Source organism: Aspergillus undulatus (genome assembly GCF_047715775.1).
Source record: "Aspergillus undulatus strain CBS 261.88 unplaced genomic scaffold BDV17scaffold_26, whole genome shotgun sequence".
Taxonomy (NCBI): Eukaryota; Fungi; Ascomycota; class Eurotiomycetes; order Eurotiales; family Aspergillaceae; genus Aspergillus; species Aspergillus undulatus.
In genome coordinates, this window is record NW_027396630.1 from 111,737 (window position 1) to 139,027 (window position 27,291).

General features: G+C 51.7%; 10 protein-coding genes across 10 annotated transcripts; 7 read left to right on the top strand and 3 right to left on the bottom strand.

Moving 5' to 3' along the window:
* Positions 1-69: 69 nt before the first annotated feature.
* Positions 70-1,878, top strand: BDV17DRAFT_95972 (galactokinase galE). Its single transcript, XM_073765402.1, has 3 exons — positions 70-804; positions 862-1,743; positions 1,810-1,878. The coding sequence occupies exons 1-3, from the start codon at positions 158-160 to the stop codon at positions 1,844-1,846; spliced, it is 1,566 nt and encodes a 521-aa protein (XP_073615240.1). The 5' UTR covers positions 70-157; the 3' UTR covers positions 1,847-1,878.
* Positions 1,879-2,189: 311 nt separating this feature from the next.
* Positions 2,190-3,645, bottom strand: BDV17DRAFT_95965 (uncharacterized protein). Its single transcript, XM_073765401.1, has one exon. The coding sequence runs from the start codon at positions 3,571-3,573 to the stop codon at positions 2,290-2,292; it is 1,284 nt and encodes a 427-aa protein (XP_073615241.1). The 5' UTR covers positions 3,574-3,645; the 3' UTR covers positions 2,190-2,289.
* Positions 3,646-5,011: 1,366 nt separating this feature from the next.
* Positions 5,012-6,794, top strand: BDV17DRAFT_264152 (Mcm10/DnaG-type zinc finger protein). Its single transcript, XM_073757985.1, has one exon. The coding sequence runs from the start codon at positions 5,105-5,107 to the stop codon at positions 6,629-6,631; it is 1,527 nt and encodes a 508-aa protein (XP_073615242.1). The 5' UTR covers positions 5,012-5,104; the 3' UTR covers positions 6,632-6,794.
* A 986-nt stretch (positions 6,795-7,780) lies between these two features.
* BDV17DRAFT_95985 (uncharacterized protein) lies at positions 7,781-9,805 on the bottom strand. The gene is made up of 3 exons (XM_073765403.1): positions 8,631-9,805; positions 7,853-8,580; positions 7,781-7,785 (listed from the first exon to the last, which is right to left on the bottom strand). Exons 1-2 carry the CDS (start codon positions 9,332-9,334, stop codon positions 7,968-7,970), a joined length of 1,317 nt encoding a protein of 438 aa, XP_073615243.1. The 5' UTR covers positions 9,335-9,805; the 3' UTR covers positions 7,781-7,785; positions 7,853-7,967.
* An 82-nt stretch (positions 9,806-9,887) lies between these two features.
* BDV17DRAFT_291625 (DASH complex subunit Duo1-domain-containing protein) lies at positions 9,888-10,741 on the top strand (the record flags this gene model as incomplete). The annotated part of the gene is made up of 3 exons (XM_073762171.1): positions 9,888-10,181; positions 10,239-10,514; positions 10,580-10,741. 3 exons carry the CDS (start codon positions 9,888-9,890, stop codon positions 10,739-10,741), a joined length of 732 nt encoding a protein of 243 aa, XP_073615244.1.
* A 194-nt stretch (positions 10,742-10,935) lies between these two features.
* On the top strand, positions 10,936-11,925 carry BDV17DRAFT_264158 (DUF4870 domain-containing protein). The gene is made up of 4 exons (XM_073757986.1): positions 10,936-11,327; positions 11,391-11,433; positions 11,486-11,588; positions 11,645-11,925. The coding sequence occupies exons 1-4, from the start codon at positions 10,957-10,959 to the stop codon at positions 11,713-11,715; spliced, it is 588 nt and encodes a 195-aa protein (XP_073615245.1). The 5' UTR covers positions 10,936-10,956; the 3' UTR covers positions 11,716-11,925.
* A 546-nt stretch (positions 11,926-12,471) lies between these two features.
* On the top strand, positions 12,472-12,945 carry BDV17DRAFT_291627 (uncharacterized protein; the record flags this gene model as incomplete). The annotated part of the gene is made up of 1 exon (XM_073762172.1): positions 12,472-12,945. The coding sequence occupies one exon, from the start codon at positions 12,472-12,474 to the stop codon at positions 12,943-12,945; it is 474 nt and encodes a 157-aa protein (XP_073615246.1).
* A 664-nt stretch (positions 12,946-13,609) lies between these two features.
* Positions 13,610-17,243, bottom strand: BDV17DRAFT_96020 (formin-binding protein HOF1). Its single transcript, XM_073765404.1, has 7 exons — positions 16,999-17,243; positions 16,841-16,945; positions 16,497-16,783; positions 16,226-16,438; positions 16,077-16,175; positions 13,922-15,995; positions 13,610-13,862 (listed from the first exon to the last, which is right to left on the bottom strand). The coding sequence occupies exons 1-7, from the start codon at positions 17,039-17,041 to the stop codon at positions 13,693-13,695; spliced, it is 2,991 nt and encodes a 996-aa protein (XP_073615247.1). The 5' UTR covers positions 17,042-17,243; the 3' UTR covers positions 13,610-13,692.
* A 107-nt stretch (positions 17,244-17,350) lies between these two features.
* On the top strand, positions 17,351-19,315 carry BDV17DRAFT_264162 (TatD family hydrolase). Its single transcript, XM_073757987.1, has 2 exons — positions 17,351-18,069; positions 18,123-19,315. Exons 1-2 carry the CDS (start codon positions 18,025-18,027, stop codon positions 19,086-19,088), a joined length of 1,011 nt encoding a protein of 336 aa, XP_073615248.1. The 5' UTR covers positions 17,351-18,024; the 3' UTR covers positions 19,089-19,315.
* A 110-nt stretch (positions 19,316-19,425) lies between these two features.
* On the top strand, positions 19,426-27,214 carry BDV17DRAFT_264164 (CCR4-NOT core subunit CDC39). The gene is made up of 4 exons (XM_073757988.1): positions 19,426-20,377; positions 20,430-20,754; positions 20,810-26,715; positions 26,770-27,214. The coding sequence occupies exons 1-4, from the start codon at positions 19,679-19,681 to the stop codon at positions 26,833-26,835; spliced, it is 6,996 nt and encodes a 2,331-aa protein (XP_073615249.1). The 5' UTR covers positions 19,426-19,678; the 3' UTR covers positions 26,836-27,214.
* The last annotated feature ends 77 nt before the right edge of the window (positions 27,215-27,291 follow it).

The following is a 27,291-nucleotide window of genomic DNA, read 5'->3' on the forward strand; positions in this document are numbered from 1 at the left end:
AACCCCTCGACGAGATCACGGGAACCCGTTTCTTTCTTCTCTTCTTTTACCTTGTAAACATTTTCTTCGCTGTATTCTTCTCTGTACAGTACTGCCTCTAGTGTCCTGCTGCACCTCCTGTTTGCTCTCCTCAGACCCCAGTCCGTTTAACCCCGCCATGGCGACCCCGCAGGAACTCGTCCCCCAAACTGAATCCATCGCTGAGGTCTATGCCACCGATGATGTATCGGCAACTACTGCCTCGCCCGAGCACTTGAAGCGCTTTAACGGCCTAGTCTCTCAGTTCTACAAACAATACAATCATCGCCCTGACTTCGTCGCCCGCAGCCCCGGCCGCGTCAACATCATCGGAGAGCACATCGACTATAATCTCTACGACGTCCTCCCCACAGCCGTGAGCGTTGATGTGATTATCGCGGTCAAAGTTGTTCCCTCCACTGGCTCAGAGTCCACCGTGAAGATCTCCAACGTCGTTCCGAACAAGTTCCCGACGCGCGAGTTTACTGTGCCTCATGACACAGACGTCGAGATTGACCCCAAGAAACATGAATGGGTGAACTACTTCAAGGCTGGTTTGGTGGGTGCGCTCAAGGTTCTGCGCAAAGGTGGCTCATTCACCCCAGCTAGCATGAAGGTGCTGGTTGATGGAAACGTTCCCCCCGGTGGTGGAATCTCTAGCAGCGCAGCTTTCGTATGCTCCAGCGCGCTTGCCGTCATGAAGGCGAACAATCACGATGTATCCAAGCAGGACCTGTTGGATCTATCTGTTGTATCTGAGCGCGCTGTTGGTGTATATTCTGGAGGGTAAGATGAACGCTCTTTCCCTTGCTGGCATGGTTACTGAAAAATCCCCTTGTATAGCATGGACCAAGCCGCCTCTATCTTCTCCCGCCGCGGATACCTCCTGTACACCCAGTTTTTCCCGAACTTCGCAGCCCAGCACGTCCCCATCCCCAAAGCCTCTGAGGAAATCACCTTCCTGATGGCCCAGAGCTTCGTCACCTCCAACAAAGCCGAGACCGCCCCGCGCCACTACAACCTCCGCGTAGCAGAATGCACCCTGGCCGCCGTGGTCCTCGCAAAAGCCAACGATCTGACCCTCCCCAAGGACAACAGCTCACTCGGCTACAGCCTCCGCAGCTTCCACAACGAACTCATGCGCAAAGAAGGCCGCCTGGCCGACCCGCTCGAGTACCAAATCGACTCCGTCATCCAGGCAACCCAGGATCTCCTCACCCAGGAACAGGGCTACACGCGTGAAGAAATCGCCCAGCTCCTATCCATCTCCGTCGCCGACCTCGAAGCCAAGTACCTCTCTTCCTTCCCCGTGCAAGCAGAGCGCTTCCTCCTCCGCCAGCGCGCCCTGCACTGCTTCAAGGAGGCCCGCCGCGTGCTAGACTTCAAGGCCTGCCTCGCCAACGCATCAACCCTAGACGACAAGCGCATTCACTACCTTGGCCAGCTCCTCAACGAGTCGCAGGATTCGTGCCGTGAGGTCTACGAGTGCTCTGCGCCTCAGGTTGACGAGATCTGTGCTATTGCCCGCAAGGCCGGGACGTGGGGGAGTCGGTTGACGGGCGCTGGGTGGGGTGGTTGTACTGTTCATATGCTCCCGCAGTCAAAGGTTGAGGCTGTGACAAAGGCTTTGAAGGAGGGATACTACCTGAAGTATTTCCCGGATATCAGCGAGGAGAAGTTGAAGGAGGCGATGGTTATTTCGAAGCCTTCTAACGGGTCATTTATGTATTTTTTTCCGTCCCGCGACAGTCGATTTGATGTATTATGAGCAAAGTGCTAATTTGCGTCTAGGATCACGGGAGCAGCGATTGACCAGATCGAGGTTTAGGAATGGTCAAAGGTTGGAAATTGATATATTAAGGGTATCTTGGTTTGACTTGCTATGTAGTCCTCAATCACATGATAATCTAAGGCTATTGTGACTTAACTCATCTTTAGCTCTAATCGTAGGCGCCTTTGGCGTCCCGCTTCCAGTTTGCAGGCAAAGCGCATTCAGCATCTGTGTAGAAGTGAACTGCTTGATTCTGAACGTTCCAATCTTCTCTGGTGTGTCCGAAGAATAGACACTCATGGCGCAGTGCTCTTTTTCGTTGGGCGGTTCGGCGTGAAGCGGCACGGTGCTGACCTATACTCTCAAGGCTAGTTAAGTTTTGATCGGAGCCTGAGGTGCCCCCCGCGTTTTAGGTAGGTTGCTGACGCAGGATTCCCGTAGACATACACCCGGGTAGCATCTCTAATTTCTTCTCCATGGAACATCAGTCCCGAGCACGTTTATGATTTCTTCTTTGCAGCCGCCTTGCCAAAGAAGTCACTCATTTTCTTCATTCCGGTGGTGTTGACTTTCTTGAGTTCCCTAACGCCCCTTGACTCCCCAGCTTTCTTTTTCTTTTCTTCCTCCTCCATGCGTCGCTTCTTCTCAGCTCGTGATTCCGCAGCATCATCGTCTTCTGCGTTGCGCTTGCGGCTAAAGTCCCCTAGAGATCGAGAGACAAGTGCTTCGGCGCGCAAATCGGCAAGATGCTTGAGATGGTCGTGAAGAGGTTTGAAGTCAATTGGGGATTCGGGAGCAGAGAGTAGCTCGTCGATTTTGGCGCAGGTGTCTGCGGAAATGTAGGACGACTTCAAGAACGTCAAAGCCGTGGAAAGCCTTTGGAGCCGGACAATTGACTCTGGGCAGGTTTGTTGTTCTGGAAGCTCCTCCCCAGCTGGAGTAGAAGGCGTATCAACTACTGGTGTTGAGATGCCCGAGGTTGAGTCGGCGGATGTAGTTGCTGCTGTAGACTGCGTGTCCTTGCTCTCTTGGGATTCGGCTTGGGTCTCGTGCTCGTCCTCCTTTGGCGCTGTCGAGGACGCGGCGATGTCGGTCCTGGCCACGGATACCAAAGGCACAGCTAAAGCCTGCTTGACAAACCGTTCCTCTAGACTTGCCGGAAAACCTTGCGCAGTCATCCGCTCCGCTTTTGCGAGTAGTTCTTGTACGAGCTTTGCTTCGCTGAGTCGGAACATTTTCTCATCGCCCGCTTCGACAGAGTCGCTTATGGACTCTACTCGACGGTTTAGTGTATCTCTAAATGCCTCATTGTACAGGATATATCGTAGATGTTTGGGCAATTCGTCCTGGGAGTCAATGATATCGTCCAATGGTTGGAACAGTCTCTTGCCCTCGTCCGAAGAGCGGGAAGAGCAGAGCAGAGGAACTGCGAAGAATACAACATCAATCGGTGTGGCGACTAACAGCTCTGCAGTTTTGGAGATTGAGCCCTTTGACTTTTGATTCTCGCCTTCTTCGCCCTCACTGGTTGTGTAGAGAATACTCCGCGGAAACTGCGATGCGACGACTGTAAATTCGTATACTCCAAGCTTGGGGCAGAAGAAGTAGCGCGTGGGTTCTCCAGTTCGCGGGCTCGGTAATGTGACGAATATGGCGTCTGCGCTGGCGGCCGAAGGAAGGATGAATGTCTTGCTGGGCTTCATGGCGGCCTGGGGTTTGGGTTGGGATGCGGAATCGGAAGACGATGATTGCTTCAGCTGAGGGGCCGATCGAGTTCGCGGCATTGTGAGATATATCAAAAATTGACACTTGCGGCCCTGAATGTCGTGGTATCCAAGATTTCAAGTAGTAGGTGCATATCAATTCGTGTATTGTCCGCAGGGGGACCGGAAAAGACGCGTCTCGACTCCTCATTACGGACGTGACGCGCGTGTCAGCGGCATATCAACGCCAAGCCTCCGTCACTTTATTGATCAGATTGATCAATGCTCCATCTGCCTCACTTTCAGAAATTCATGTTTGCGGCGTAAGACGACACTTGCTGTGCGCCTGTCCTCCTCGCGCGGGCTTTTTTGGCCTCGGGAACGCCGTCCTTGCCAGAGTAGCAGTGGCTCCCTCGTTTACGCGACTTCCTACACTGTCCTTTCCCCGCATCCCTGCGACCTGGATATGGCGAGAACGCCATCAAGACGCCGAATAGAGGGAGGAAAAGTTTAGTGACACAGTCCAACTTGTGCCGCTTGTCTATCACACTCGTTTGTTTACAAGAATTGGAGGTTGGCTGGGCCATCAGTGAGTCGCGATCTCCGAAGGACCGAAAAAGTTGACTTAACAGTGGGATCATCATCAGTGGTCGAGACCTCATGGCCGCCGAAGTCCCCGCGGGAAGCTCTCCTCAGCTCTCCTAGCGGGCGACGAATATATGAAGAAATGCAACGCAACCGAGCGCATCTGGCATCGCCTTTGAAACATTCAGCTACAACCCCAAATCTTCGGTCGAGAGCGACGCAGCTTTTAAGTGACGGCTTGGAGGAAGACGAAGATGGCGATACTGAAGAGGATGAAGAAACATTACAACTGAAGCTAGCGGCTATCCAAGCACGGCTCAAGCTCAAGCAACTGCAGAAAAGCCGCGGGAAGAATGGCACTCCGAACCCAGATCGACATGCTGGTACCGACGCGCCTTCCAGACCAGCATCGGCGGTGAGCTTCTCATCAAACAGCCAGGATCAATCCTTCCGAATCAGGGCCGCGCAGGAGACGAGTAGCCAAGAGCACTCAAGTAATGTTCAAGTACCGTTATCACCCACTCGGCGCCTTGCACCACCTTTGGAACCCACGTCTCCTGGGAGATACAGATTGGGTATCGACAAAGGCCTGAAAGGAAGCGATGTGTCTCTGAGGCGTCCACCAAGTTCAAAGGCAGACGATGCGCGGCCTACCAGCAGACTCGGCAGTCGCGATGGCCCGGTATCCCACTCCCGGAATATGCCGCCCCCGCTGTCACAATCATTCGAGGAGAGACGTCCTAAAAGCTTCAGCGAGCGGATGGCCGAGGGTCGTGCAGCTGAGAAGTCTCGGAGAGATCGAGATGTACGAGCGCAGAAAATACAAGCGAGCCGAAGCTTTGCGTCATTTCAATTCGACAAGACCGAGATGGAAGCATTCAAGGCGGCTGCAGCCGAGAGAAGGCCTACTTCTCCTTCAAAGCTACAGACGAGAAGCCGACAAGCCGAAAGTTTCAGCCGAGAGGACATTCTGAGGTCAGCCAATAATCTCAAACCGTCCTTGAAACGAAGTCAGACGACCCCCATTATGCGCAGGACGGAAGAGATCGAGCCCAAATCATATTTACACCGACGTAATCAGAGGTCTGAGGCACAGTCCTTCTCTTCCCAACCTGAGAGCTCCCAACAAAACAGCTTTACCGATGATGCCTCTAACGTGGCTGAGCGGGCGCTGGAGAAGGCGCCCGATGCGTCAAAATTTGAACCATTCTCTTCACTTCACCTTTCGAATCGTATTCTACCACATTCGTTTCTGACTCGAACCCTCGAGGACAAGAAAGTCTTTCGCATACCAGACCTTTTACGGATGATCAAGGGCCCGCCCTTCGAACTTCCGGAAGATATAGATACAGACTACGTTGTTTTCGGCATCGTAGCCTCGAAATCAGATCCAAAGCAAGTGAAAGAGGCCAAAAACGTCACTGCGCAACAGGCTGATCCATTTGACGACGGATTGAACAACAGAAACCAGTACATGGTCGTCACTCTCACTGACCTGAAATGGACCATTGACTTATTCTTATTCGACACTGCCTTTCCACGATATTACAGACTCTCGGAAGGCACTTTGATTGCCATTCTGAACCCCACGATACTCCCACCACCTAAAGACAAGCTAGATACCAACAGGTTCAGTCTCAGTCTCTCTTCTTCCGATGACAAGGTTCTCGAGGTTGGTTCTGCGCGGGATATCGGTTATTGCAAAGCTGTCAGAAAGGACGGCAAAACCTGCCAGTCATGGGTGGATGGCCGGAAGACTGAGTTCTGCGACTTTCACGTCGACCTCCAATTGCGCCGCGCCCAGGCAGACCGTATGGGAGTAAACACCGGGACTGGTATGTTCGGCCCTGGGGGTCGGTCTGGGTCACGAACCGGGTTTTATGGCGGCCAGAAACGATCCACACAAAAGGGGCCCGAGGGATTGCTTAGGGCTGATGGTGCACAATACGATCGTGGGTCCCAGTCTTTATACTATGTGGCGCCGAGCTTCAAATCGAGGAGCAATGGCGGCAACTCTTCGTTTCAGCGTCTCCATCCCAGCCAATCCTCAGCTAGCCTCATTGACGCCGACACAGACGACCCATTCATAGCAGCCGGCATGATGGGCCGCGGCATGGAAAACAAGGAAGAACGCTTCCGTCGCCGTCTTGTCGAGCAGAAACGGGAGCGAGAAATCACGCAGATGATCACTTCTTCTCGTGCTGGAGGGGTTGCTAGGGAATACCTAAGAGCCCGAAACAACGAAAATGCCCCCACTACCAGTAATGCCACACCCAGATCCGGAGCACAGCACAGGAGGACAAACTCCAGCGACCCAAACGTCGCCAGTGACAAGCCGCTAGGCATGAACTTTAAACGCGCGGAAGCCGTCAGACTCAGTCCTAAAAAGCGTACACATGACGGCGACAGACCACATGGAAGCGGTGTCAAGAAAACACGCTTCATGACCTCCAAGGGCATCAAAGAAGCTGGCAGAGATAGTCTAGGAGGCAATCCAGAGGCTATACCCCAGACAGATGATTTCGATGACGATGATGAATTAGAGATCGTCTGATCAAAAACTCACAACCCACCTGACCTACTCGCTCACACCTGGATATCTCTATACCGACTTGACCCAATAAGATACCCACTGCGAATAACGCAACCTTCTACTACGTATAAATCACAATCAATGCCAATTATATTCACCTTCCTTTAGCAACACTGACTCCTACTTTCTCAGCGAAACGCCGTTATCCTAACATGGCTGGACGCACAACTATGACAATAGGACTTCACTGTAAGAATCATCACGTGATATATCGCAGGTGTCGAGCATACTGCCCTCCGGTACCGCCTGCTCCTAGGAGTTTGACCTTGCTTAGTCATACATTAGTAAGCTATATATATCTTAGATAGGCGGCCTACCGGCCACCCAATGAGACACACATCCATCGCTTCCCACAGCAGGTGATAACTTAGGCAAGCCAGGAGGTAAGAATCTTCGCTCTGTGATAGATTCTGACCTCTAGTAATGATCTATTCTTTAAATATAGACCTATATAAATAGCTTTATCTCTATTTTATTTAGGAATTTTTTTAATTTATTTATTAGTCTACAAATAAGACTTATACTAGTTCTTATAAGTTTATTTGTGTATCGGCTACGGATCGCTACTGGCGAAGTCGGGATAGCTTCAACTCGCGGCCAGCGAGGTCGTCAGCTGAAGCCACCGACCTCGGCGGGAGTGCAGCCCCTATTATCCCTGGCCCCGCTGCGGTAGATAAATAGCAAGTAGGTAGCCCGTCTCATTAGAGAGGCAGACAAGCGACTATCGAGGCCTCTGGCCTGCGACTTCGCTGCCGTCGGGCCACTCGAACCAATCGACTTCGTATTAGGAGTGTTACAACACATAATATACGCAGGGCTCACTCAATTCGGGTATACGATGTAGATGATACATTGCGATAAAGGACACAAGTCCTTATATTGATAGTCTTAAATCATTCTTTGAATTGTCTACCTAATGACACGACATGCTATGAGTGGAAAGTCGACTCAAAAGCCGACAACAGAAAAAACAAACACAACATAACATAATCCGGTATTTCCCTATCCCAGCCCTAGCTCTATCCCAGTTTCAATTTCAATCTCGCTCGAATTCCGATTAGTCAACAAAACAAACAATGCAATCCTTGAGCTGGGCGAATAAACGCAAACATAAACTAAAGGTGGCCGGATGCATTAGATGGCCGCGTGATAAAACGTAACCGAGACTGAGAATAACAGCACCTCGGAAAGAGAAAAGATGAAGAATGTCGTAAGTTCGCGCAACGCCGGAAATGGTATCACGGAAAAGGATAAGCTGTCTCTGGAGTAACTCCATTATGGCGAAATTGACATCCGGTCACGAAGAAGCGGTGACCCGTGTGCCTCTGGTCTTTTTGGGCGTTGGGCCGCTAGGTCCACTGGGACTGCCAATGGCTTCCACATCTCGCTTTTTGGCCTTGGAAGCTGCAACTGCAGGTGTCTGCTTCTTTCGGAGCCAGCCGTCGAATGGGCTAATTTTCTTCTTGGTTGCAGAAGCGGTCGGGGTTTGTCCAGCTTCAAGTTCTCGTTTGGCCCGCGGTCGTAGAGAACGTATCGAGGCACCGAGTGATGCCGGCGTTTCAGCGGTCGAGTTCTGAGGCGGAGTGACTGGCCGCTGCTCGGCTTGAATGTCGACGGCATGTTCTTGGTCCTCTGTGGCATCGGTGTCGGCGTCGTCTAAGACGTGATCCTCAATATCTGTAGCGGCTTCCTCGTCGGCGACGTCGTTTTCCTGCACTACAGGATCGCGAGCACTTCGGAACAGTACCCGCGGCTTTATTGATGAGCGAGTGAGAGGCTGTCGGCTATTCTCCAGAATTGTCGGGTCCAACAGGTCTGGGCGAGAAGCCAATAAGCCTAGGTCATCGTCATTGTCCTCCAAATCACTGCCAACATCGTCGGTGAATTTGCGGAACATTTTCTTGCCTCGACTGGAAATATATTAGAGACGTAGTGTGCTTCTGAGAGCTGGATTACTTACAAGACATAGACCATACCATCCTCACGTTTGAGGGCCTCGTCAACTTCCTTGTCGCGGTCTCTCGTCGTACGTCTAGACGGGCAAGAATTGGCGCTAGTGGATGGCTTCTGATAGAATGGATTTTCTTCGCTTTCGTCAACTTCGGGAATTCGATCACGAGAGTCGGTATAAACCTGGATCGAATCGCCTTGTGAAGGGTCGTCGGTGAAGCTGTCCAAAGAAAAGCCCGTTTGCTTCTTCTTCTTTTTCTGGCCCGACGAGGGAGGGAAAAGCACTCGTGCCGTTGAGCCAGCATTATCGACGTGCTTCTTGCGAGGTGTCTTAGCCGGTGTGGGAAGCATCCCTTCTGTCATTGTCGCTCTGACGAGACCGGAGTGAGCAGGTTTGGCGGTGCGGGAGGATTCTGGGCCATCCAGTTGTGTTGCCCCATTCCGGCCCGACATCTCCTTCCGAGGTGAGTTCACTGGCGACCCGGGAGGTGAGAGAGTTTCTGTTTCAGCTATCTTCTGCTTCTTCGCGCTTCGGGCGGCGCCTCGTCCTTGCGAAGTTGGAAGAGGAGTCGTGCGGAATTCTGTGGAAGCTCGTTGACTAGCTAATCGGGCCGAGTGACGCGTGGAGTAGGGTTCGTATTGCTCATATCCGGCACCATGTCGAGGGGTGGGAGGAATTCGCAAGAATGATGGCGGCGGTGGAGTGGTCGTCATTGTGAACGAGGGCAATTTGCGCCGAAATGAATGGTCGCGTCCCGTAAGAGTGAATGTAAGATCCAAGAAGTCGAAACTCTCGAACTTTACAGAAAGCTCGAGCTGTGAAAAGGTCTTGACACGACCCAGGGTATCAAGGGAGACCGACGCGATTACACCAAAGCCGACCGTAGCCCAAGATGTCCAACTTGATTACAGGGACAAACAAGACGCAGAGATCGAATAGACCAAAGACCACCAACAGATCGATCGATAGAGATGAGAATGAGCGATAAGAGGTGGTGAAGGATGGGAGGAAGGGAGAGATGCAGGAGGGCAGCAACAAAGAAGCGGGAGAGTGGGCAGGGCTGGAGGTGGAATGCAGCATCACCAGCCACACAATTAATTAGCCGCCAAGGGCAGCCAGCAAGCCAGGCCCAACTGCTGTGGAATGGCCCCCACTCTCAAGTACTGAACGGTCGCACCCTCACTAGCCTCTCTATTGACACAGTTGATTTCATGCCCCTCTTGATTCAATGATTCACATCAACCCACTGTTTGTTTACACGTCAACATGTTGCCCTACAGCACCGCAGAGGAAATGGACCGCCTCCAGCTCTCCGACGAGGACACCGAAGACCTCTGGGACTCGCCTTCAAAACGCGGAAAGAAGAAACTCAGTCACCCACAAATCAAACAGGAAAGCTCCTCGCCGCCAACCCAGTCCGACCGCGACGAAGAGACACTTTTCGACCGCCAAGAGGCCCGGGAGGTTGCCCTCCGCAATGAGCTACAAACCGTGCGCAATGTGAACAATGTCATCGAAAGTCTGCTAGGCAGTCTCGATCGAGCAAAGGGAAACATGGAGGTATGTTAAGCTTGATCTTCTGCTCATGACGATTGAAACCCAATTGACAATGGATAGACTGTTTCACGAACTGTCAACAACGCCTCTACGCTACTCAACACCTGGACGCGCATTCTCTCTCAAACGGAACACAACCAGCGAGTCATACTGAACCCCCAATGGCAAGGCGCGACACAAGACGCGGCGGACCTCGAGAACGAAGAATTCCTCCGGCAACAGGCTGCAGAGAGGCGGGAAAGAGAGCTCCAGGAACAAAGGGAAGCGGCGGCACGAAAAGCTGAGGAGACCGAGAGGAAGAGAGCACAGTCAACAGGCACCAGGGGCACGCGGGTCGTAACCAGGGGAAGAGTTCGCAGCGTACTGGGAAGAGCGCCCAGTGTCTCTCGACCAGGAACCAGCACAAGCGGAACAAGAACTACATCTTCGACATCAGGGAGCACAACGACTACGCGAAGACCAGTCAGTGGTATCGCGCGGGGATCGGGAGTGACGCGCGGTCCGGGTACAAGGCAATAAGCTCGAATTATATGGGCTGGATTTTTCTCAGCGTGCAACAGTAGGACACGCCCAATTGGAGCCTTTGAGCCAAAATGATACCCATGCGATGTAACAATCAACGATAATATTGCACAAGTCCGCAATGGTAACTGAAGTAAACGATTCCGCCTCAGGCGCCAAGACACCACCGCCTGACGCGTACTATCTCCGATAAGAACCTTTGTATAGCAGCGACCTAGAAGCACAAGTCACGCGATAAACCTCGCATCATCTCACAATGAACTTTGCTCCCTACCAGGACGAATCGCCCGAGGTAGAGCGGGCGTTCTCGCCCGCCCTCGAGAACCGCTCCAAGTCGCCCGTCGTCCGATCCCCTCACAACTCTCCCCCAATTCCGGGGTTTACCCCCGCTGGCGGTCTCCCATCTCCGAGCCAATTCGCGAGCAATCATGGCCACATAAACACCAGTGGACACGGGAATACAGGGTACAATCGGGGAGATGTCGAAGGTGGCAGATGGAACCTAGGAGCCTTTGAGACGAGTCTGCCCATCCGGATGGATGTTGAAGCGATGCTCGCATACTTGCTGCTTCCGCCGGCGGGTGGTGTCTTTCTGCTTTTACTAGAGCACAAGAGCGATTATGTTCGGTATAAATCTAGATACGGCACTACGGGATATGTGAGATGAATTGCTGACATACCCGCGGTTAGATTCCATGCATGGCAATCGAGCCTACTGTTTACTGCCATTTTTGTAAGTGGACCGAGGCAGTCTTGATTCGGTGCATTATACTCATGCGCTACAGATTCTCCATCTTATATTTTCATGGTCCAGCTTCTTATCATGGCTTATGTTTATTGGCGACATTGCATTGATCGGTTTCCTCAGCCTGAAAGCCTACCGCGACGGTAAGAGCCCTCAAAACGACCAGCTGCCTCCAGCTTCGAAACTCACAAGATCGCAGTTGATACCCTTGAACATTTTGAGGTCCCTTTCTTTGGCCGATTTGCAAACTCTTTCGTCGACAACGAGTGATCATTTGATCTCCCGTGTTGTTTCAATAGCGCTAGTCCATGCGAGACGAAACGGTCTTTGTCTTTCTGTGCCTGACCCGAAGCTACTCTGAATGACCTTTGTACATTGTTAGTTGAGCATCTTCCTTTGTATTTATGTCATACTACTGTGCTATTAATGTGAATATCCTTCAGAACTTCTTTGTACTGTGCGCTTTATGAGCATGCCCTAATGGATTTTATGTCTTTCATAGACCTGGCCTACATAAATGGCCTACATAAAGCAGTATGCTAGACTCGCAAATAGTATCCAGAATAATGAGCCTTCTATATGAGTTTCACCTACAAGCCCTGATATAATATGCCGAGCCTGCACTTCCCTTGTCGCAGTTCCTTCCTTCCAAGAACGCAACATTAAGTCGCAACATATATGTACGGGCCGCGAGAACCAGCAGGCAACACAATGTCATTGACTTTTCCTGTCAACTTCCTCTCTTTACTACCTCCACGTCTGCTACTCGGTCACTCATTGCAATCACCCAGGAAATACAGACCATTCTCCACTTCTCTACTTGCCCTGACCCAACTGCAATCTGTTGATCCGACCAGTTCTTCCAAGTTATACTGCCTATCGGTCGTCACATAGAGACAAACCTGCCTGCCTACCTACCTACCTACATCCGCATCAACCGCACAGCACAATCCAACCTTAACCCTCAAACTCGAGCGACGAACCCCATCCCCAAACCCAACGAGCGTACCAAAGCAACAGATCAAAATGTGCCACGTTCAAAGGGTAACGAACACCTGCGGGCACGTAAACGACCATGTCCTTATGGCCTGCCACTTAGCAAAGAGCGCCACGCCCTCGCCTGAATCGTCACCCACCTCTTGCACCTTTCCTACTACTACACTCTGCCGAGATCAGAAGCCGAAGGACATGAAGACTCGCTGTTCTTCTCGAGAGCGACAGGGACAGAACACAAAGGAAATACGGGGCAAGAACCAGGGTCGAAATGAGTCGAGCACTCAAGGACAGGCGCATGCGTCAGAGGAGAAGAAGGTCAAGGCCATCGCAGCAGCCACCACGTCAGAAAAAGAAGACAAGGGGGACTACGAGTATCAAGATATGATTCAGCGCGAGGGTTTTGATGCGCGAACGGGACCATACTGCAAGCTGAAGGTCCCTCGGATTCTACCTTCACCGTGCGGATTCAAGTGTATGGTTTTTGGGTGTGGAAAGGCTGATTAATTGATGGGCATTCGTTCTGTCGGCCTGTTTGTCACTAAAATGGTAATCTACGTCCTTTTGTGTTGTTTTGGTCGACAAGCTGACGAAAATCTACGGATTTACGGAGAAGGATTCAGCCCTAGGCAAAAACCGTTTGGAGATTTTCAGCGCTGTGCTAGTTTGCCTTTGAGACAATCAGGAAAAGCGGTGTCCGACAGATTCGAAGGGCTTGTATTTCTTTACTATCGTGTTCTTTATTTTGTGTTTCGCTTTTCGCAAGATACCCCAGCATATCATAGCGAGTCTTTTCCCAACGAATCAATGAGGGACTTTATTCGAAGAATTAATGAGGGAGAGTCAAGAGGTGTCATTCTGAAGGGCATTATCGCAAATAGCACGTCATATCCATAATAACATAAACTCAGGCAAGCAAGTCAAAAATCAGAGCAATAACTTGCCGTAGAAGAAGATATCAAGAAGCGATTAATATCTGAAACGACAGACATAGCCAGGCCAGGGTTGGTCAGCGAAATGAAGGTTACCAGATATGGTCGGTATAAAGGAGTAAAAGAAGAGAGAAAATAAAGAAAGGGCATATACATCAAGGTATCTACATCATGGACGCATAAATCAAGGCAATCAGAAAGCAAAGGAGATCTCTGTCATAAGTATCCAGGTAGCCATAAGACATTCATGATATGGCTGGCCGGGTTGGGACGAGATGGAAGCAGTATAGTCGGTAGGCGGAATTGTCACCGGGATCCTGATCTAAATGATCTGGAGGTAGTTACTCGGGACCAAGCCTGTGCGCATGCGGGTCGTGGTGACTTCGGCTTCCCACCATCCGTCGTCCTGGAGTCTGATCACGGAGAGTACGTCACCCTTGGTGAAACCAAGCTCCTCAGGAATGGCGGCGGTGTAGCTGTAGAGTGCGCGAGCTGGAAGATCACAACGTCAGCTATGTGGTATATTGTGAGGATAGGTGATTGGTACTTACCAAAGTGCAAAATAGGACGGCCGTCACGGCTGAATTGCTGTCCTGGGTCCGCAACGGCCATCGACCTGCTCCTGGATCGACTGCGTTGACTTTCTCCCTCGTAGTAGGACATCGGCCTCCTAGAAGATGCTCTCGACGGGGAGCCGTATCCGTTCTCACTGCCGCCGTACATTTCAGGCTGAGAAAGTTGCAACTCCATTCCGCCGGCGCTGGAAGGCCGGGTCTGCTGGCGGAATTGGGGCTGGGGCGAGACAGCCCTAGGCATCGAATTCTGAGACGAGCGCTTGGCAAAGTCATTGGGCGAGACGGCGCGGGGTACAGAATTCTGCTGCCGGAATTGCGGTTGGGGGGATACAGCCCTAGTAGATGTTTGGGAGGATCGCTTGGCAAACTCCTTGGGGGATGCGGACCCGGGAGCTGTGGCTGTTGTTGGAGAGGGAGCAGCGCTTGTAGATCCCCGCTTTGCGAAGTCATGCGGCGAGTATGGCCCATCGCTCGGGCGCTGCGGCGGAGTAGAAACAGTCGGGGATTGGCTATAACGGCTCTTCACACTGCTTGTCTGGTAGCCACCTGGATTGGGGCTTGCAGCTCGACTGTATTGGCTCATTCGTGATCCTCCACGAGGAGGTTGAGCTTGGGGCTGGGCCTGGGGTGCGGGTTGCTGCGCGGGTTGGGGGCTTGCACTTCGCCCTGGGGCAATAGGCGATGCGGCTCGAGGGGCTTCCTGTGACTGCCTAGGACTACGGGTCGACATCGACGCAGGGTTTACCTTGCCACGGAGCATACTCTGCGTCTTTCCTGTGTACGCTTGGGTGGTTTTTTGCATTTGCTTGGAAGTGAAGGCCGGCTGAGGAGCACCAAGGCGCTTGACTGACGGATCATTGTACGCTGGGGGTGGAGTGGCCACTGAATTAGCGTTGTAGTTTGACGATGGCGCTGACGGTGCCGGCGTAGCGATACCATGATATCTATCAGCAGAAACCCGGGTTGTCGATGGCTTTCCACCCGCAACTTTGAGGTCTGCCAGAGCGCGCGCAATAGGGTCCTCTCCGTCTTTTGCGGGCTGGGCTCCTGCCTGGGGCTTATTCTTATCTGGGGAAGCAACGTCAAACACGTTGTTTCCGACGTTCAGCTGGAAGTTGGCCCTCGGATCGACCGGCTCAGGGCTAGCAGAGCGTTGAACGTTGTCCGTCGCTGGAGATATCGGTGAGATTTGCTGGGGTCTCTGAGGAGTTGGGGCTTTGATAGGGCTCGTTTGCTTGCTCGGCGAATCCCATGTCCTGCGAGTGGGCAACTGAGAGGGTCCTGAGTTACGATCTTTGTCGTGACGGCTCTTGCGCCGGAAGGGGCTGTTGCTGAAGAATTTCTTCTTCTGGACCGGCGGTGTGTCTCCCCCACCTAGTCCTGGAAGGGCTACACCGTTTGTAGGCTTGGTCGGCGATTGTCTTGCGCTGGTAGGCTCCTGGCTAGACATTGACGTGACGTTGGAGAGCTCGCTCTGAGAGTCTCGGCTGGATGGGCGGTAACCACTGGCTGATCCTGCGCTGCGTTCAGAAGGGGGCCCAGTTCGGCAAAACATTGTCATGCCATCCGTTGGATACGCATTGTGTGGTATAGCTGCAATCTCACCATGCTGGTTGGGGTCGTAATTTGGCGGCAGCTGGCCTCCTCTGCGGAGATCTAGCGGGGGAGGCTGCTGCTGCTGTTGCATAGGCTGCATCGGAGGCTGCGTTGGCTTCTGCGGAGTGACTGTGGTTTCCCTGCTTGCTGGTGTGGATGGTCCGTTCTGAGCGGACATGACCGGCGCGGGCTCCGGTTCATGGTGAGACTCGTATGTCGATGGCTGCGGCGAAGAGCTGCGGAATGCTGGGTTAATGGTACGCTGGAACTGAGCTACAGAGTAGCCTTCTTCTTCAGAGACATCGGAGCTAGCATCGTTCACGTCGCCCCGTGAGAAGTTGATAAACTTTGGAGCATCTGGGATTTCCTGGCCTGTGCCCTTCTCTTTGATAAAGCTCACGATATCTTTCTCAACCTCGCAGCTCTCTAGTGAAAGACGGATTTTCTCGCAAGACTAGCTCAATTAGTCATGTTACACTATTGCTGCAGGTGCAGCCCGAGTTGCGAGAAGGAAACTGGTTTAAAATTGACTTACAGCATCGTCGCTGACACACACTGTCGATGCGATATTGGCGTACGTCCATAAGCTGCTCTTGGTAAAATCGATGCGCTCTTCTTCAAGGTCTTGGAATTTCTAGAGAAACATGAGCTTTATATCTCAAATGGTAAGTCTACCAAACTTACATCGCAGGCAGATTTCCACTCCTTGTTCCAACGACTGGTAGTATCCACGAGTACTTTGATCGCGGCGTCATACTCGCTGCTGCTCGACGCAAGCTGGATCTGGGTCTTCTCGAGCTTTGCTTTGTTCTTTCGCTCTTCATGGCCCATTACCATGTGTCCTTGGGCTAGATACCCTTTGATCCTCAAGCAGTCCTGTTCGTATCGGTCCCGCGTCTAGTCCCATTAGTGGATCTAGCGTTTCTTAGTATCAATCCGATAGTTGCCTGCTTACTTTGTTCACTGTCTGTGTTTGCTGCATCTTAGTCTTGTGTATGCGCTCAATTCCATTCTGAATAATCTTTCTTCGTTCCTTGTTTCCACCTGCAAAGGCCATCAGCGGTTCTTCTAGTTCTCGTTTCATTTGCCCTGCGATTGCGGCGTGAGCTTTTGCGATAGCCTCTGTTTCTCTCCGAACGGTATCAAAAGATGCTCGGAGCGAGCCCGACTCATTGGCTCCAAGAGGCTTGCGGCATAGTGTTAGCAGTTTCCGTGCGTATTCGTCTTCAATCGCGGCGCGGACTAGAGGATGTCAGCACGAGGGTCGTAGGAGTTAGGGTCCACGCCTGGGTAACAGACTATTGTAGAATGTCTTCAGCTCGTCACAAGATGTCTTAGAAGCGTGCATGCGCTCCAGCATAGGCGCAACACCGGCATCATCTTTCCCCCAGAAATTGTTCGCAACTGCACATGGGATTAGCTCATTGGTTCCTGGTAGATCACGAATACCATCTTACAGGATAGGGCAACCGTCGGCCCGTCAGCAACAGTTCCCGGCATATTTATTATAAGTGTTTATTCTGTTGAGCTTTGGCCAGCCTTTGCTCATTTGGTGTTCGTGAGACAGGACGGGAGAGCCCGGTATAGACAATAAACGACGCAGAAAGATTCGAGTTAATTGTGGATGAAGGCAGTTGAACGGACTCCGGCCGCACCTGGAGCGATAATGAGGGAGAAACAGCACGAAGCAGCTGGATCTGGTGGGGATAGATAACTATGGTCTCGTGGGGAGTGGAATGGGTGATGGTAATTATTTACGGCGGCGCGTCTCTCGGGGCAACCACCGTAACTGCCCAGTCCGCCACTGCCAGCGCTTGCGTTGTCCCCGCCAAGACTAGCCCAATCGCCTTCCAAGGTTCTATCGTTCAGGTCATCTATTTTCCGAGATCCTTAATTGCTATTGCCAGTGATTTCGGACAATCTTTAGGCTCGATTTTGGCGAGACTCACTGCTTCAGAAGATATATGGGTCTGGTACTGGTATGGCCATATAGGTCACAGCTTCGTGCCTCGGCATCCACCTTGCGTCCTGCACATTTCCCTGGCAGCGTGGCTTCGTCCTGGCCATTGCTATCTAGCTTGGGCTACAACAAGTGCAATCGTTCCTCGTCGGGCGACTTCTAGTAGCATGTTAACAGCCTCTCCGATAGCTCAATTGCCCATCAACACAGTGATCTCGAACTATATATCATGCCGAGGCGATCTGTGATTTTGGATTTACTGGCAGAGAAAACGGATCACAGTAAAAAGCCATAGCCACACGTTCTGGGAGATTATAAGAGCTTCTGCACTGTTATGCCTTCGGACTTTCAATATGGCCCCTGATGTGTATGTACTTGTTCGGATAGTAGCGGCAAACGACAGTGCCATGTTAGTTTGTGGAGAGAGACCCGGACTGGGGCCGACTCGGCACTGGAAATGATTCCAACAAGCGAATCTCTGCCCTCAGCCACTACATGAAATACATAGACTACCCTTACCACAATGTCGGAACCAAGAATATCGGATTTATCTCTTCGCTACGCCGATGTGAGTCTTTTCTCGACGATCGGCCCTCAAGTACAACTACTAACACTGAACAGGTCGCCGTCACATTTACAGCGGATCAATTCAAGGGCATCTATCGTGGTAAAGCCTACCATGAGCCCGATATTTCACACGTCATACAGCGGGCAAAGGAATATGGCTGCGAAAAGATCATGCTAACGACCATGTCTCTCCCGCTAGCCCACGAGAACATCAAGCTCGTCCGCCAATTTCCAGAAACATGCACCATGACACTCGGCGTGCATCCCTACCATGCCGGAGAGATATACGCCTCGCCTAAGAGAGCAGACACGAGCGTCAGCAATACTGACAACAATAATGGCAGCCGGTACCTCCAGGAACTTCGGGAGCTTGCCAAATCCCTTCTTGATGAGCAACTTACAGCGGCGGGGTCGCCACTTGTGGCATTTGGTGAGATAGGCCTAGATTATGAGTACCTCACTCGCTCAGACAAGCCCACACAGCAGCGCGCTTTTCGAGATCAACTAGCCCTCGCAGTCGAGCTTCAACTGCCCTTATTCCTACATGTACGGGACTCTTGCGCGGATTTCATCTCCATCATCAAACCTTTTCTTGCCGACCTTCCACGACGAGGTCTTGTGCACTCTTTCGCCGGCACCAAAGATGAAATGCAGGAACTGCTTGCCCTTGGGTTCGACATCAGCGTCAACGGCGTTTGCTTCCGCACAGACGAGCAGCTCGAGATGGTTCAGTCTATTCAATTAGAGAGATTACAGCTGGAGACAGATGCGCCATGGTGTGAGATTCAGGAAAGCGATGACAAGATTAAGAATTATTTGGTGGGAGCAAAACCGCTTCCCGGTAGTAGGAAAAATGGCAAGTTTCGAGCAGGGGAGATGGTGAAAGGAAGGAATGAAAGCTGTACTATTGGGAGGGTTGCGATGGTAGTTGCGGGTCTGAAAGGAGTTGGAGTTGAGGAGGTCGCGCGGGCTGCGTGGGAGAATAGTGTTAGGATGTTCGGATTGGGGGTCAAGCCTTAGATTTCAGATGGTGTTGGAGCGAAAAGTTGTATGAGGCGAAGCTTGACCTGGCCCTCCACAGATGCGATGCAGCGATAAGAGACGGATGTTTGTCCTGTTTGTCGTTGAAGCATCGCAGTCACGTGGTAGCAAGCTCCAGACCATCACGTGCGACATGCAATCGAAGTAATAGTTGGATTCCTTATCCACAAGCATAAGGATGATGCCTAGGCCCTGCAGCACTGGACTCGTCGTTCAAGTCTCGTAGGAAACTAACCCAGCAGCTCTGCCGGTTCGTTTGCTATCGATAACGCTTGTCGTCGTCGAGCGACAACCAGAGGGCTGCTAACCTTAATTCTCAGGCATCTGCCCACCGCCTCGAGGCTCTCCGTCTCGCTTTCTCTGCCCGTCATTGAGACTTCCGAACTTCTTTGCCACAAAGCAACACATCCTCTCATTGCCCTCGGTCTCGGTCTCTCCTCTTCCCACAGCAAGATTCCGCCTTCTTGCAAGAACCGCTCATTTGGCAATTACTTTGGGTTCATCTTTTTGACTATTATCTTCACACACAAAATTTCGCCAACTACAGATCAAATGATCGCGTCTCCTAGATGACCTTCCCTCCCCCTCCCCCTTCCTCCCAATCTGCTTCTGGCACCGATAAGTCTTCTTTGACCAGGCCTACGCGGTCACAGCAGTCTCCCTGGGGTCCGCCCGTCTCGCAGTCGAGTGTTCGTCGGGGGCTAACACCGCTTGCGACCAACCTCTCCAACCCCTCTGCTTCCGCCCGCGGGTCACTTCAGACGAACAGCCCTGGCCCCGGGTTCTCAACTTCATCCCCTCTCACATCCTCGTTCTCCGCCGTCTTGAGCTCCTCAAGGGGTCATCCACTTGGCCGGGGCATACCCTCACCAGCCTCCACACCAGGTCCCTTCGCTCCCTATCAATCTGGCTCGCAGCAACCCCAGCCACTGCCCGGTCAATCTCTCTCTTCACCCAAAGCCAGAGCTCATACCCCATCTTCAGGGTCACATCTGGCTTCCGCAGCGGGTTCCGTCGCGGGTGGTGGAGGCTCCGGGGGAGGTGGAGGCGGGACGGGTCTTTCCAGAGGCGCAACCTTCTCTCCGCTGCTATCCAGCGTGAATTCACCGACCGGATTTCCTTCCGACAAACCGGGGTCCGCAGCGGCTCACGGAAGTCAGTCATCACTAGCGAAGATATCTATCGCCCAGGTGTTCCTATTGTTAGATTCCATCACGGAGAAAGAGGGCCGCGAAAAGTGGGAGACAAAAGCCGCCCAAATTCACAAAGTAAGTTCATGTCTTCTTCTACTACCGGCCGGATGATGCTGATCACTTGTAGCTCGTTGAGTCGAACGGAATGGAGGTCTTCTCGAAGTATTTCCGACGCCTTCTCACAGGCAATGCCCCTCAAATCTTTCCGGGTCTGAACAAATCCGTGGAAAATGCAGGGAACTATCCACTCTTGGTCCAGGAAATGCAAAAGGTTTCACAGGATATAGAGCAAGCCCAGAAAATAGCGGAGACTGTCGATGCGTCAGAGGGCGACATCTTCCGTGACTTTGACCTTTCTACTTTCCTGGATCATTTCAAGCTTGATCCCATAGTCAAGGTCGCTTTAGCTTTGACTTTCAAGACTGCTAATAAGCCGGACCTGCGTGTCAAAGGTAAGCTGCCCATGTGAGGTTAAATGAGGTCAGGTATCTAACATGCTTCGCCTAGCTGATGCCATCCTTGCGAACTCGGTCAATCCCTTCCTACAGAGCCTGGCGAACCCCTCGGATGTATCGAAAGACTTCAATAACTCCTTCATCGGCATTACAATGGAACGTTTCCTATTATATCCGCCTCGGAACTTCAGCGCCGAGATGAAGGATCAACTGCAGGAGGCTGTGAAGTACCGATACCAGAGGCTGAACACGGAGACTCCTATTGAAGTTGAATCCGCCTTGCAGATGGTCAATTTCGTCAACCCACATTCTACGCTAGTACGGTTACTACATTCCAAAGGACCAAGAGCAACTTCCAGCTTTGATGCTGTGAACGAGATTGTTGCCACGGCTGGACCAGACAGTTGGAGTGAAGAACACATCGCAGCTGTCCTTCTCTTCCTGGTTCTTTCGCAGTATTGGCGCGAATATTCCTTAGAGACCTATCTTGGTGCTGTTCGGTCCCACTATGGGGACAAACAAATCAAATGGCCGCTCGTCTTTCGCAATTTTGACCGCCGGGGACTGAAGCTCGATAAAGGACAGTTCACGAGGTTATATGAGGCACTCTTACCCATAGCCGTGGAGGATCCAACATTGGACATCCAGAAGCTTTGGGGTGGCGACTGGGAGCATCGCGGCACCCAAAGGGCATTCTTGACTGCGTTCGTCAAATCACGAACTGACGTTACTTCAATACCTAATCTCCGTGCCACCTTTCCTCCTGATTTCTTCTCTGAAGGTCCCGAACCTGTCCGTTTGCAAGGCGAACGTGCTGCAAAGTCGCCCCTCAGGTCTATGGATGCCATGAAAGCCCTATTCGATTTAGCCTTGTTCTCACAGTCGGAATGGGTGGCCGCAGAACCACTTATTGCACAAATCGTGCAGCATGAGCTTCCCGTCTTTTTGTGCTCAGCTCTCACTTTCCCCCAGCCATGGACCAGCGTTCAACAGACTTTCATCCTCCAGACCCTACACGTCTTTATCATGAAGCAAGAGGCAGGGCATCAGCTTGGTCTCCACGGCGCCTGGCGTCAGGACAAGCAGTTTATGGCGGAACAACTCTTTGCGATGTTTACGCGCAATCCACTTACGACCGCAGCTATCTACGAACAAGCGATTGAGCACAACTGGTTGGATTATCTTCTTGGATATACCAATGGTCTCGCTATGGATCTTGCCTGCCTTGCTCACCGCAAAGGCTCCTTTGATCTCGAGCAGTGGGTTCGCAATGCCGCTTCCAAAGGTCTCTTGAATATGGGCGAACTACTGTCCAAGTTCCTTACTCTGAAGGCGGACGACGACCTCCATGTTCAAAGGAGGGAACAACCCGCGCCGCAGATGGTAGCCCTATCCGTCAAAACAGTCTATACCTTACTGTCTGTTTTAGAGGAATTTGTCGGAGACCGCGAAAATCTTACCCCGGTGCAGCGCCATTGTATCCAAACTTATCCTCGGTTGATCAACTACGGCGAGGGATTCGACGATATTATTGATGCAAATGGCGAAAATGGCAATTCATTGCCCGAACCGGTTGATAAGAAGATGCAAGAACTGTTCGGCAAAATGTACCATGAGGAGCTTTCGTTGAGAGAAATCCTGGAGCTCATGAGGCGATATAAGTCCTCTCGTGAGCCTTTGGAGCAGGATCTGTTCGCGTGCATGGTCCACGGACTCATTGATGAATACCACTGCTACCACGAGTACCCATTAGAGGCACTGACAAAGACTGCTGTGATGTTCGGCGGCATCATCAATTTCCGTCTCGTCGACGGCATTACGTTGAAAGTTGGTCTCGGCATGATACTTGAAGCGGTACGGGAACACGACGTGCACGACCCAATGTACAAGTTCGGCGTCGAAGCTATCGAGCAGTTGATCAATCGTCTTCCGGAATGGGCTGGCTTCTGTCATTTGCTGCTTCAGATCCCTAGTCTCCAGGGCACGCCGATTTTCCAGAAGGCAGAGGAAGTTTTGCGTGACCAAGGCAATCAGGCCCGGGATGACAACGGACGGCAGGATAGTACTGCTGGAGCTTCCATCACGAATGGCAATGTCGACGAGCCTGCGGTACCGGATGGTGAGAATCGCAAATTTGTTTCCATCCAAGTCGATCCTCCTCTTCGCCCGGAGCTTTATGAAGAACCGGATGAAGAAGTCCAGGACAAGATACTGTTCGTGCTGAACAATGTATCGGAGCAAAACATTGATGAGAAGCTGAAGGACCTGACGGAAGTTCTTGAAGACCCGCATCATCAATGGTTCGCTTCATATCTAGTGGAGGAGCGTGCTAAGCTGCAGCCGAATTTTCAACAACTATACCTTGACCTTCTGGACCGCATTGACGACAAGGTGCTGTGGGTTGAGGTCCTCAGGGAGACATACGCTAGCACATCAAGACTGCTTAACTCCGAAGCCACACTGGGTTCCTCAACGGAGAGGAGTCACCTGAAGAATCTGGGGTCTTGGCTTGGATCTTTGACTATTGCCAAGGATAAGCCGATTAAGCACAAGAACATTTATTTCAAGGGGCTTCTTCTGGAGGGATACGATAGCCAGCGACTGACGATTGTGATCCCATTCACCTGCAAAGTACTGGTTCAGGCTACTCGGTCTACCGTCTTCAGACCCCCAAACCCCTGGCTAATGGATATCATCGCGCTGCTAATGGAACTCTATCACTTTGCGGAGCTGAAGCTTAACCTCAAGTTTGAGATCGAGGTTCTGTGCAAAGACCTTGAGCTTGACCACAAAACCATCGAGCCTTCCGTCATTATCCGTGACCGTACAGCAAACATTGAGGACGCGTTATCAACAGCAAACATTCCTGATGGCCTGGAAGCGTTCGAGGACATGACGCTCAACAATCTTGCCCAGAACATGCGCAATGAAAGACTGTCTCCCGCCGCTATCATGTCAACACTTCCCAGCTTGGATAAGATCCTGGTCCTACCATCGTCTGCAAGCAGCATGGTTGACCCCAATATTCTTCGACAGATTGTGCACACCGCTGTGGAGCGCGCGATTGCCGAGATCATTACCCCTGTTGTAGAAAGGTCCGTTACGATCGCCTCGATTTCTACTGTCCAACTGGTGTCAAAAGACTTTGCCATGGAGCCCGATGAGGAGAAGTTCCGACACGCAGCTGGTAACATGGTCAGGCAGCTTGCGGGCAGCCTGGCTCTGGTAACGTGCAAAGAACCCTTGAAAGTCAGCATGACCAACTATATCCGGATGATTCAGCAAGAATATTCGGAGCAGCCAATGCCGGAAGGACTTATTCTGATGTGCGTCAATGACAATCTTGACGCTGCTTGTGGCATAGTCGAGAAGGCAGCGGAGGATAAGTCACTCCCCGAGATTGAGAAGGTTATCGAGCAACAACTGGAAGCTCGTAGGCGCCATCGGGCGGCTCGTCCTAGTGAAGCGTTCATCGATCCGTCCATGAGCCGATGGGGACTATTTATTCCGGAGCCCTACCGCCAAACTCCAGGCGGTTTGAACAAGGAACAGCTGGCAATATACGAAGAGTTTGCCCGCCAATCTCGCGGCCCAGGCACAACCCACGCTCAGAACGTCTCCACCGATTCTGGCCGACAACTTCCAGACGTTCTTCAAGAACCATATCCAGCGATCCCCAATCTTTCGACTCCAGCAGAGCAGCCTGCTGTTCCTCACAGAACACCACAGCCGCAGCAAGATGCTCGCCTACAGCAGTCCGCCCTGGCAGGAACCTCTTCTCAACTTAATGGCTTCCTTGAAACGCAGAACCCGCGTGACAGAGTGGAAAGCCTTGTTTCCGACCTTCAACAGACGGCTCGCAACACCACTGAGCAGCACGTGAAAGATCTGGGTCGGGACAGCAATGTTCTTCAAGAGTACAATCAAGCCTTGCACTCTATCGTAACGTCACCCAACGGCGAAGAGGTGGCTCGTTTGACAGCACTTAAGGCATGCAACAGCCTCTACTCACAGACTCAAGGCACCTTAGAAATTGAGGTACTTGTGCACCTGCTGGCGAAGTTGTGTGATATGTCTGCGATAGTCGCCCGCTATACCTGGACTGTTCTATCTGAAGTGGATGATGAGCATATGTTCAACGTTCCCGTGACTGTGGCCCTCATAGATGCCGGACTTTTAGATATTCGCCGCGTCGATATGATCTTGACAAGGCTCATCCTTCAGAAGAATACTGCTGCTTTGGACGTCTTGGCCGACCTGATGGACCAAATCATGTTCAACGAGGAACCTTCTGCTTTGAGATCTGATTTCTCTGGCAGTCTTGAGGCGATGAGCAAATGGCTCGCGGATGATTCAAGCCTTGCGCCAGCCAACGAAATCATCAGGAAGTTGCGGGAATCCGGTATCCCTGAGGTTGTAAACCCACTCCTCTCCGATAAGGCTCGCTCAAAACGGGATCAGATGGAATACATCTTCACCGAGTGGATTGGAATCTACAAGGCACCCGGCGCTGTCGATCGCACATACTATTCTTTCTTGAAAGATATGTACCAGCGCCAAGTGATGGCCAATCAAGAAGACTCTGCGCTCTTCTTCCGTCTGAGCATAGACATCTCAGTTGCCATGTTTGAGCACGAGTCTCAGAACCCCAGCGGTAGCTTCGACGAGGCTTTCCTCTACATTGACGCTCTTGCCAAGCTGGTCGTCTTACTCGTCAAGTTCCAGGGTGAGGGTACCGGTTCCGTGAAGACCAGCAAATCCGCCTACTTCAATTCAATCCTTTCTGTCCTGGTCCTTGTGTTGAACCACCACCAGGTGATGAGAGGAGAGGCGTTCAACCAGCGAGTCTTCTTCAGGCTGTTCTCAAGCATACTGTGCGAGTACTCAATGAGCGGTCTTCAGCATAACGACCAGCATCAGGAGATGATGTTTACGCTGGCCAATAAGCTGCTATCTCTTCAACCTAAGTATTATCCTACGTTCGTTTACGGCTGGTTTTCGTTGGTCTCGCATCGGTTCTTCATGTCTAGCATGTTGAACATGCCGGATCGGGCCGGCTGGAAGCCATATTGCGAGATTATGCAAGCCCAGCTGTCTTACATCGGCGAGCAGCTGAAGCCGGCGAACATCTCTCTCGTCGCCAAGGACATATACAAGGGCGTGCTTCGCATTCTGTTGATCCTGCACCACGATTTCCCCGAGTTCGTCGCCGAGAACCACTTCCAATTCTGTAACGTCATCCCTGCCCACTGTGCGCAGCTTCGCAACTTGGTCCTGAGCGCCTATCCATCTTCCTTCCAAAAGCTCCCTGACCCTTTCCGAGAAGGCCTCAAAGTCGAACGCCTGGAGGAGATGCGAGAGGCACCAAGGATTGCAGGCGACACCGCCGGTCCTTTGCAACGTGCCGGCATCAAAGGCGTTATCGACAGTGCCCTTCAAAGCGGTAACGCTTCAGACGCAGCTATCCAGCAGATTCGCGATGTCATCTATGGCCCGGAAAGCCCTGAATCGGGCCTTTTCAACACTCCAATCAATGTTAATGTTATGTTGCTCAATGCCTTGGCGCTATATGTCGGCCAGGGTGCAGTCTCTGTTAATGCAACAAAGGGCAGTACTCGCGCGGCATTCGAGAGCTCGCCTCACTCGGCATTGCTCGAGAAGCTCGCAAAGTCTCTGCGTCCTGAGGCCCGCTACTACCTTTTGAGCGCAATGGCAAACCAGCTTCGCTACCCCAACAGCCATACCTACTTCTTCAGTTTTGCTATCCTGCGCCTCTTCGGTACAGACTACACGGAGCAAGACGAGTCAGACATTCGCCAACAGATCATCCGCGTGCTCCTGGAACGACTTATCGTCCACCGTCCTCATCCTTGGGGGCTCATCATCACCCTCCAGGAGTTGCTCCAGAATGGAAGCTATGCCTTTTTCCATCTCCCTTTCATTCAGGCTGCGCCTGAGGTGAGTATACCTTCTATATCTGCTCAAAATAGTTAACTAATGTGCGACTTTCAGATCGGCCGTCTATTCGATGCTCTCCTACAACACATCCAACAACAAAGCCCCCGGGCAATGACCTAAAAGATACGACGATATCCTCTCGAAGTATCTATCTACTCTTCCGGTGTTATATAACGCCGCTCATGACATGAACTGCCTAAACATGGAGCATAATGATGGGATTATGACATGAAACCCGTCTTGCTCATTTCTTGATGTTTCTTCTCTATTTGCCATCATTTCTCGGCTGGGTTACTGGGAGGGATACGCATACTAGGACGTGGCAGCATATTCCAAGCTTATATTTTGCTTTTCGTTCATCTCTTACCTTCTTTTCTCTTGGTGTCTTACCATTGCTACAGCCTGTGTGGTGGCCTGTAACGATAAGCTATAAAACATGGTCTTAATGAGTTCTGATCTGCATTATAATGGAATTGGGTGTTCATGCTTGGAGTTTCAATGGAATTTCTATATAAATAAACTATACATTCATTCCCTCGTGGTACTTCCTAGTAATTTTTCGTGCATTGTCGCACG

Excerpts from the sequence above, each read along its gene's own strand:
- BDV17DRAFT_95985 (XM_073765403.1), bottom strand. The coding sequence starts at position 9,334 with ATGACGACCACTCCACCGCCGCCATCATTCTTGCGAATTCCTCCCACC. Across the intron at positions 8,581-8,630 it reads GATGGTATGGTCTATGTCTT|TCGAGGCAAGAAAATGTTCC; the intron begins GTAAGTAATCCA and ends ATATATTTCCAG.
- BDV17DRAFT_95972 (XM_073765402.1), top strand. The coding sequence starts at position 158 with ATGGCGACCCCGCAGGAACTCGTCCCCCAAACTGAATCCATCGCTGAG. Across the intron at positions 805-861 it reads GTTGGTGTATATTCTGGAGG|CATGGACCAAGCCGCCTCTA; the intron begins GTAAGATGAACG and ends CCCCTTGTATAG. Across the intron at positions 1,744-1,809 it reads CCTTCTAACGGGTCATTTAT|GATCACGGGAGCAGCGATTG; the intron begins GTATTTTTTTCC and ends ATTTGCGTCTAG.
- BDV17DRAFT_264162 (XM_073757987.1), top strand. The coding sequence starts at position 18,025 with ATGTCGGAACCAAGAATATCGGATTTATCTCTTCGCTACGCCGAT. Across the intron at positions 18,070-18,122 it reads TATCTCTTCGCTACGCCGAT|GTCGCCGTCACATTTACAGC; the intron begins GTGAGTCTTTTC and ends AACACTGAACAG.
- BDV17DRAFT_264158 (XM_073757986.1), top strand. The coding sequence starts at position 10,957 with ATGAACTTTGCTCCCTACCAGGACGAATCGCCCGAGGTAGAGCGGGCG. Across the intron at positions 11,434-11,485 it reads TACTGTTTACTGCCATTTTT|ATTCTCCATCTTATATTTTC; the intron begins GTAAGTGGACCG and ends CATGCGCTACAG. Across the intron at positions 11,589-11,644 it reads CCTGAAAGCCTACCGCGACG|TTGATACCCTTGAACATTTT; the intron begins GTAAGAGCCCTC and ends ACAAGATCGCAG.
- BDV17DRAFT_95965 (XM_073765401.1), bottom strand. The coding sequence starts at position 3,573 with ATGCCGCGAACTCGATCGGCCCCTCAGCTGAAGCAATCATCGTCTTCC.
- BDV17DRAFT_264164 (XM_073757988.1), top strand. The coding sequence starts at position 19,679 with ATGACCTTCCCTCCCCCTCCCCCTTCCTCCCAATCTGCTTCTGGCACC. Across the intron at positions 20,378-20,429 it reads AAGCCGCCCAAATTCACAAA|CTCGTTGAGTCGAACGGAAT; the intron begins GTAAGTTCATGT and ends GATCACTTGTAG. Across the intron at positions 20,755-20,809 it reads GCCGGACCTGCGTGTCAAAG|CTGATGCCATCCTTGCGAAC; the intron begins GTAAGCTGCCCA and ends TGCTTCGCCTAG.
- BDV17DRAFT_96020 (XM_073765404.1), bottom strand. The coding sequence starts at position 17,041 with ATGCCGGGAACTGTTGCTGACGGGCCGACGGTTGCCCTATCCT. Across the intron at positions 16,784-16,840 it reads GCTGAAGACATTCTACAATA|TCCGCGCCGCGATTGAAGAC; the intron begins GTCTGTTACCCA and ends GACATCCTCTAG. Across the intron at positions 15,996-16,076 it reads TGTGTGTCAGCGACGATGCT|TCTTGCGAGAAAATCCGTCT; the intron begins GTAAGTCAATTT and ends TAATTGAGCTAG.
- BDV17DRAFT_264152 (XM_073757985.1), top strand. The coding sequence starts at position 5,105 with ATGCGCAGGACGGAAGAGATCGAGCCCAAATCATATTTACACCGACGT.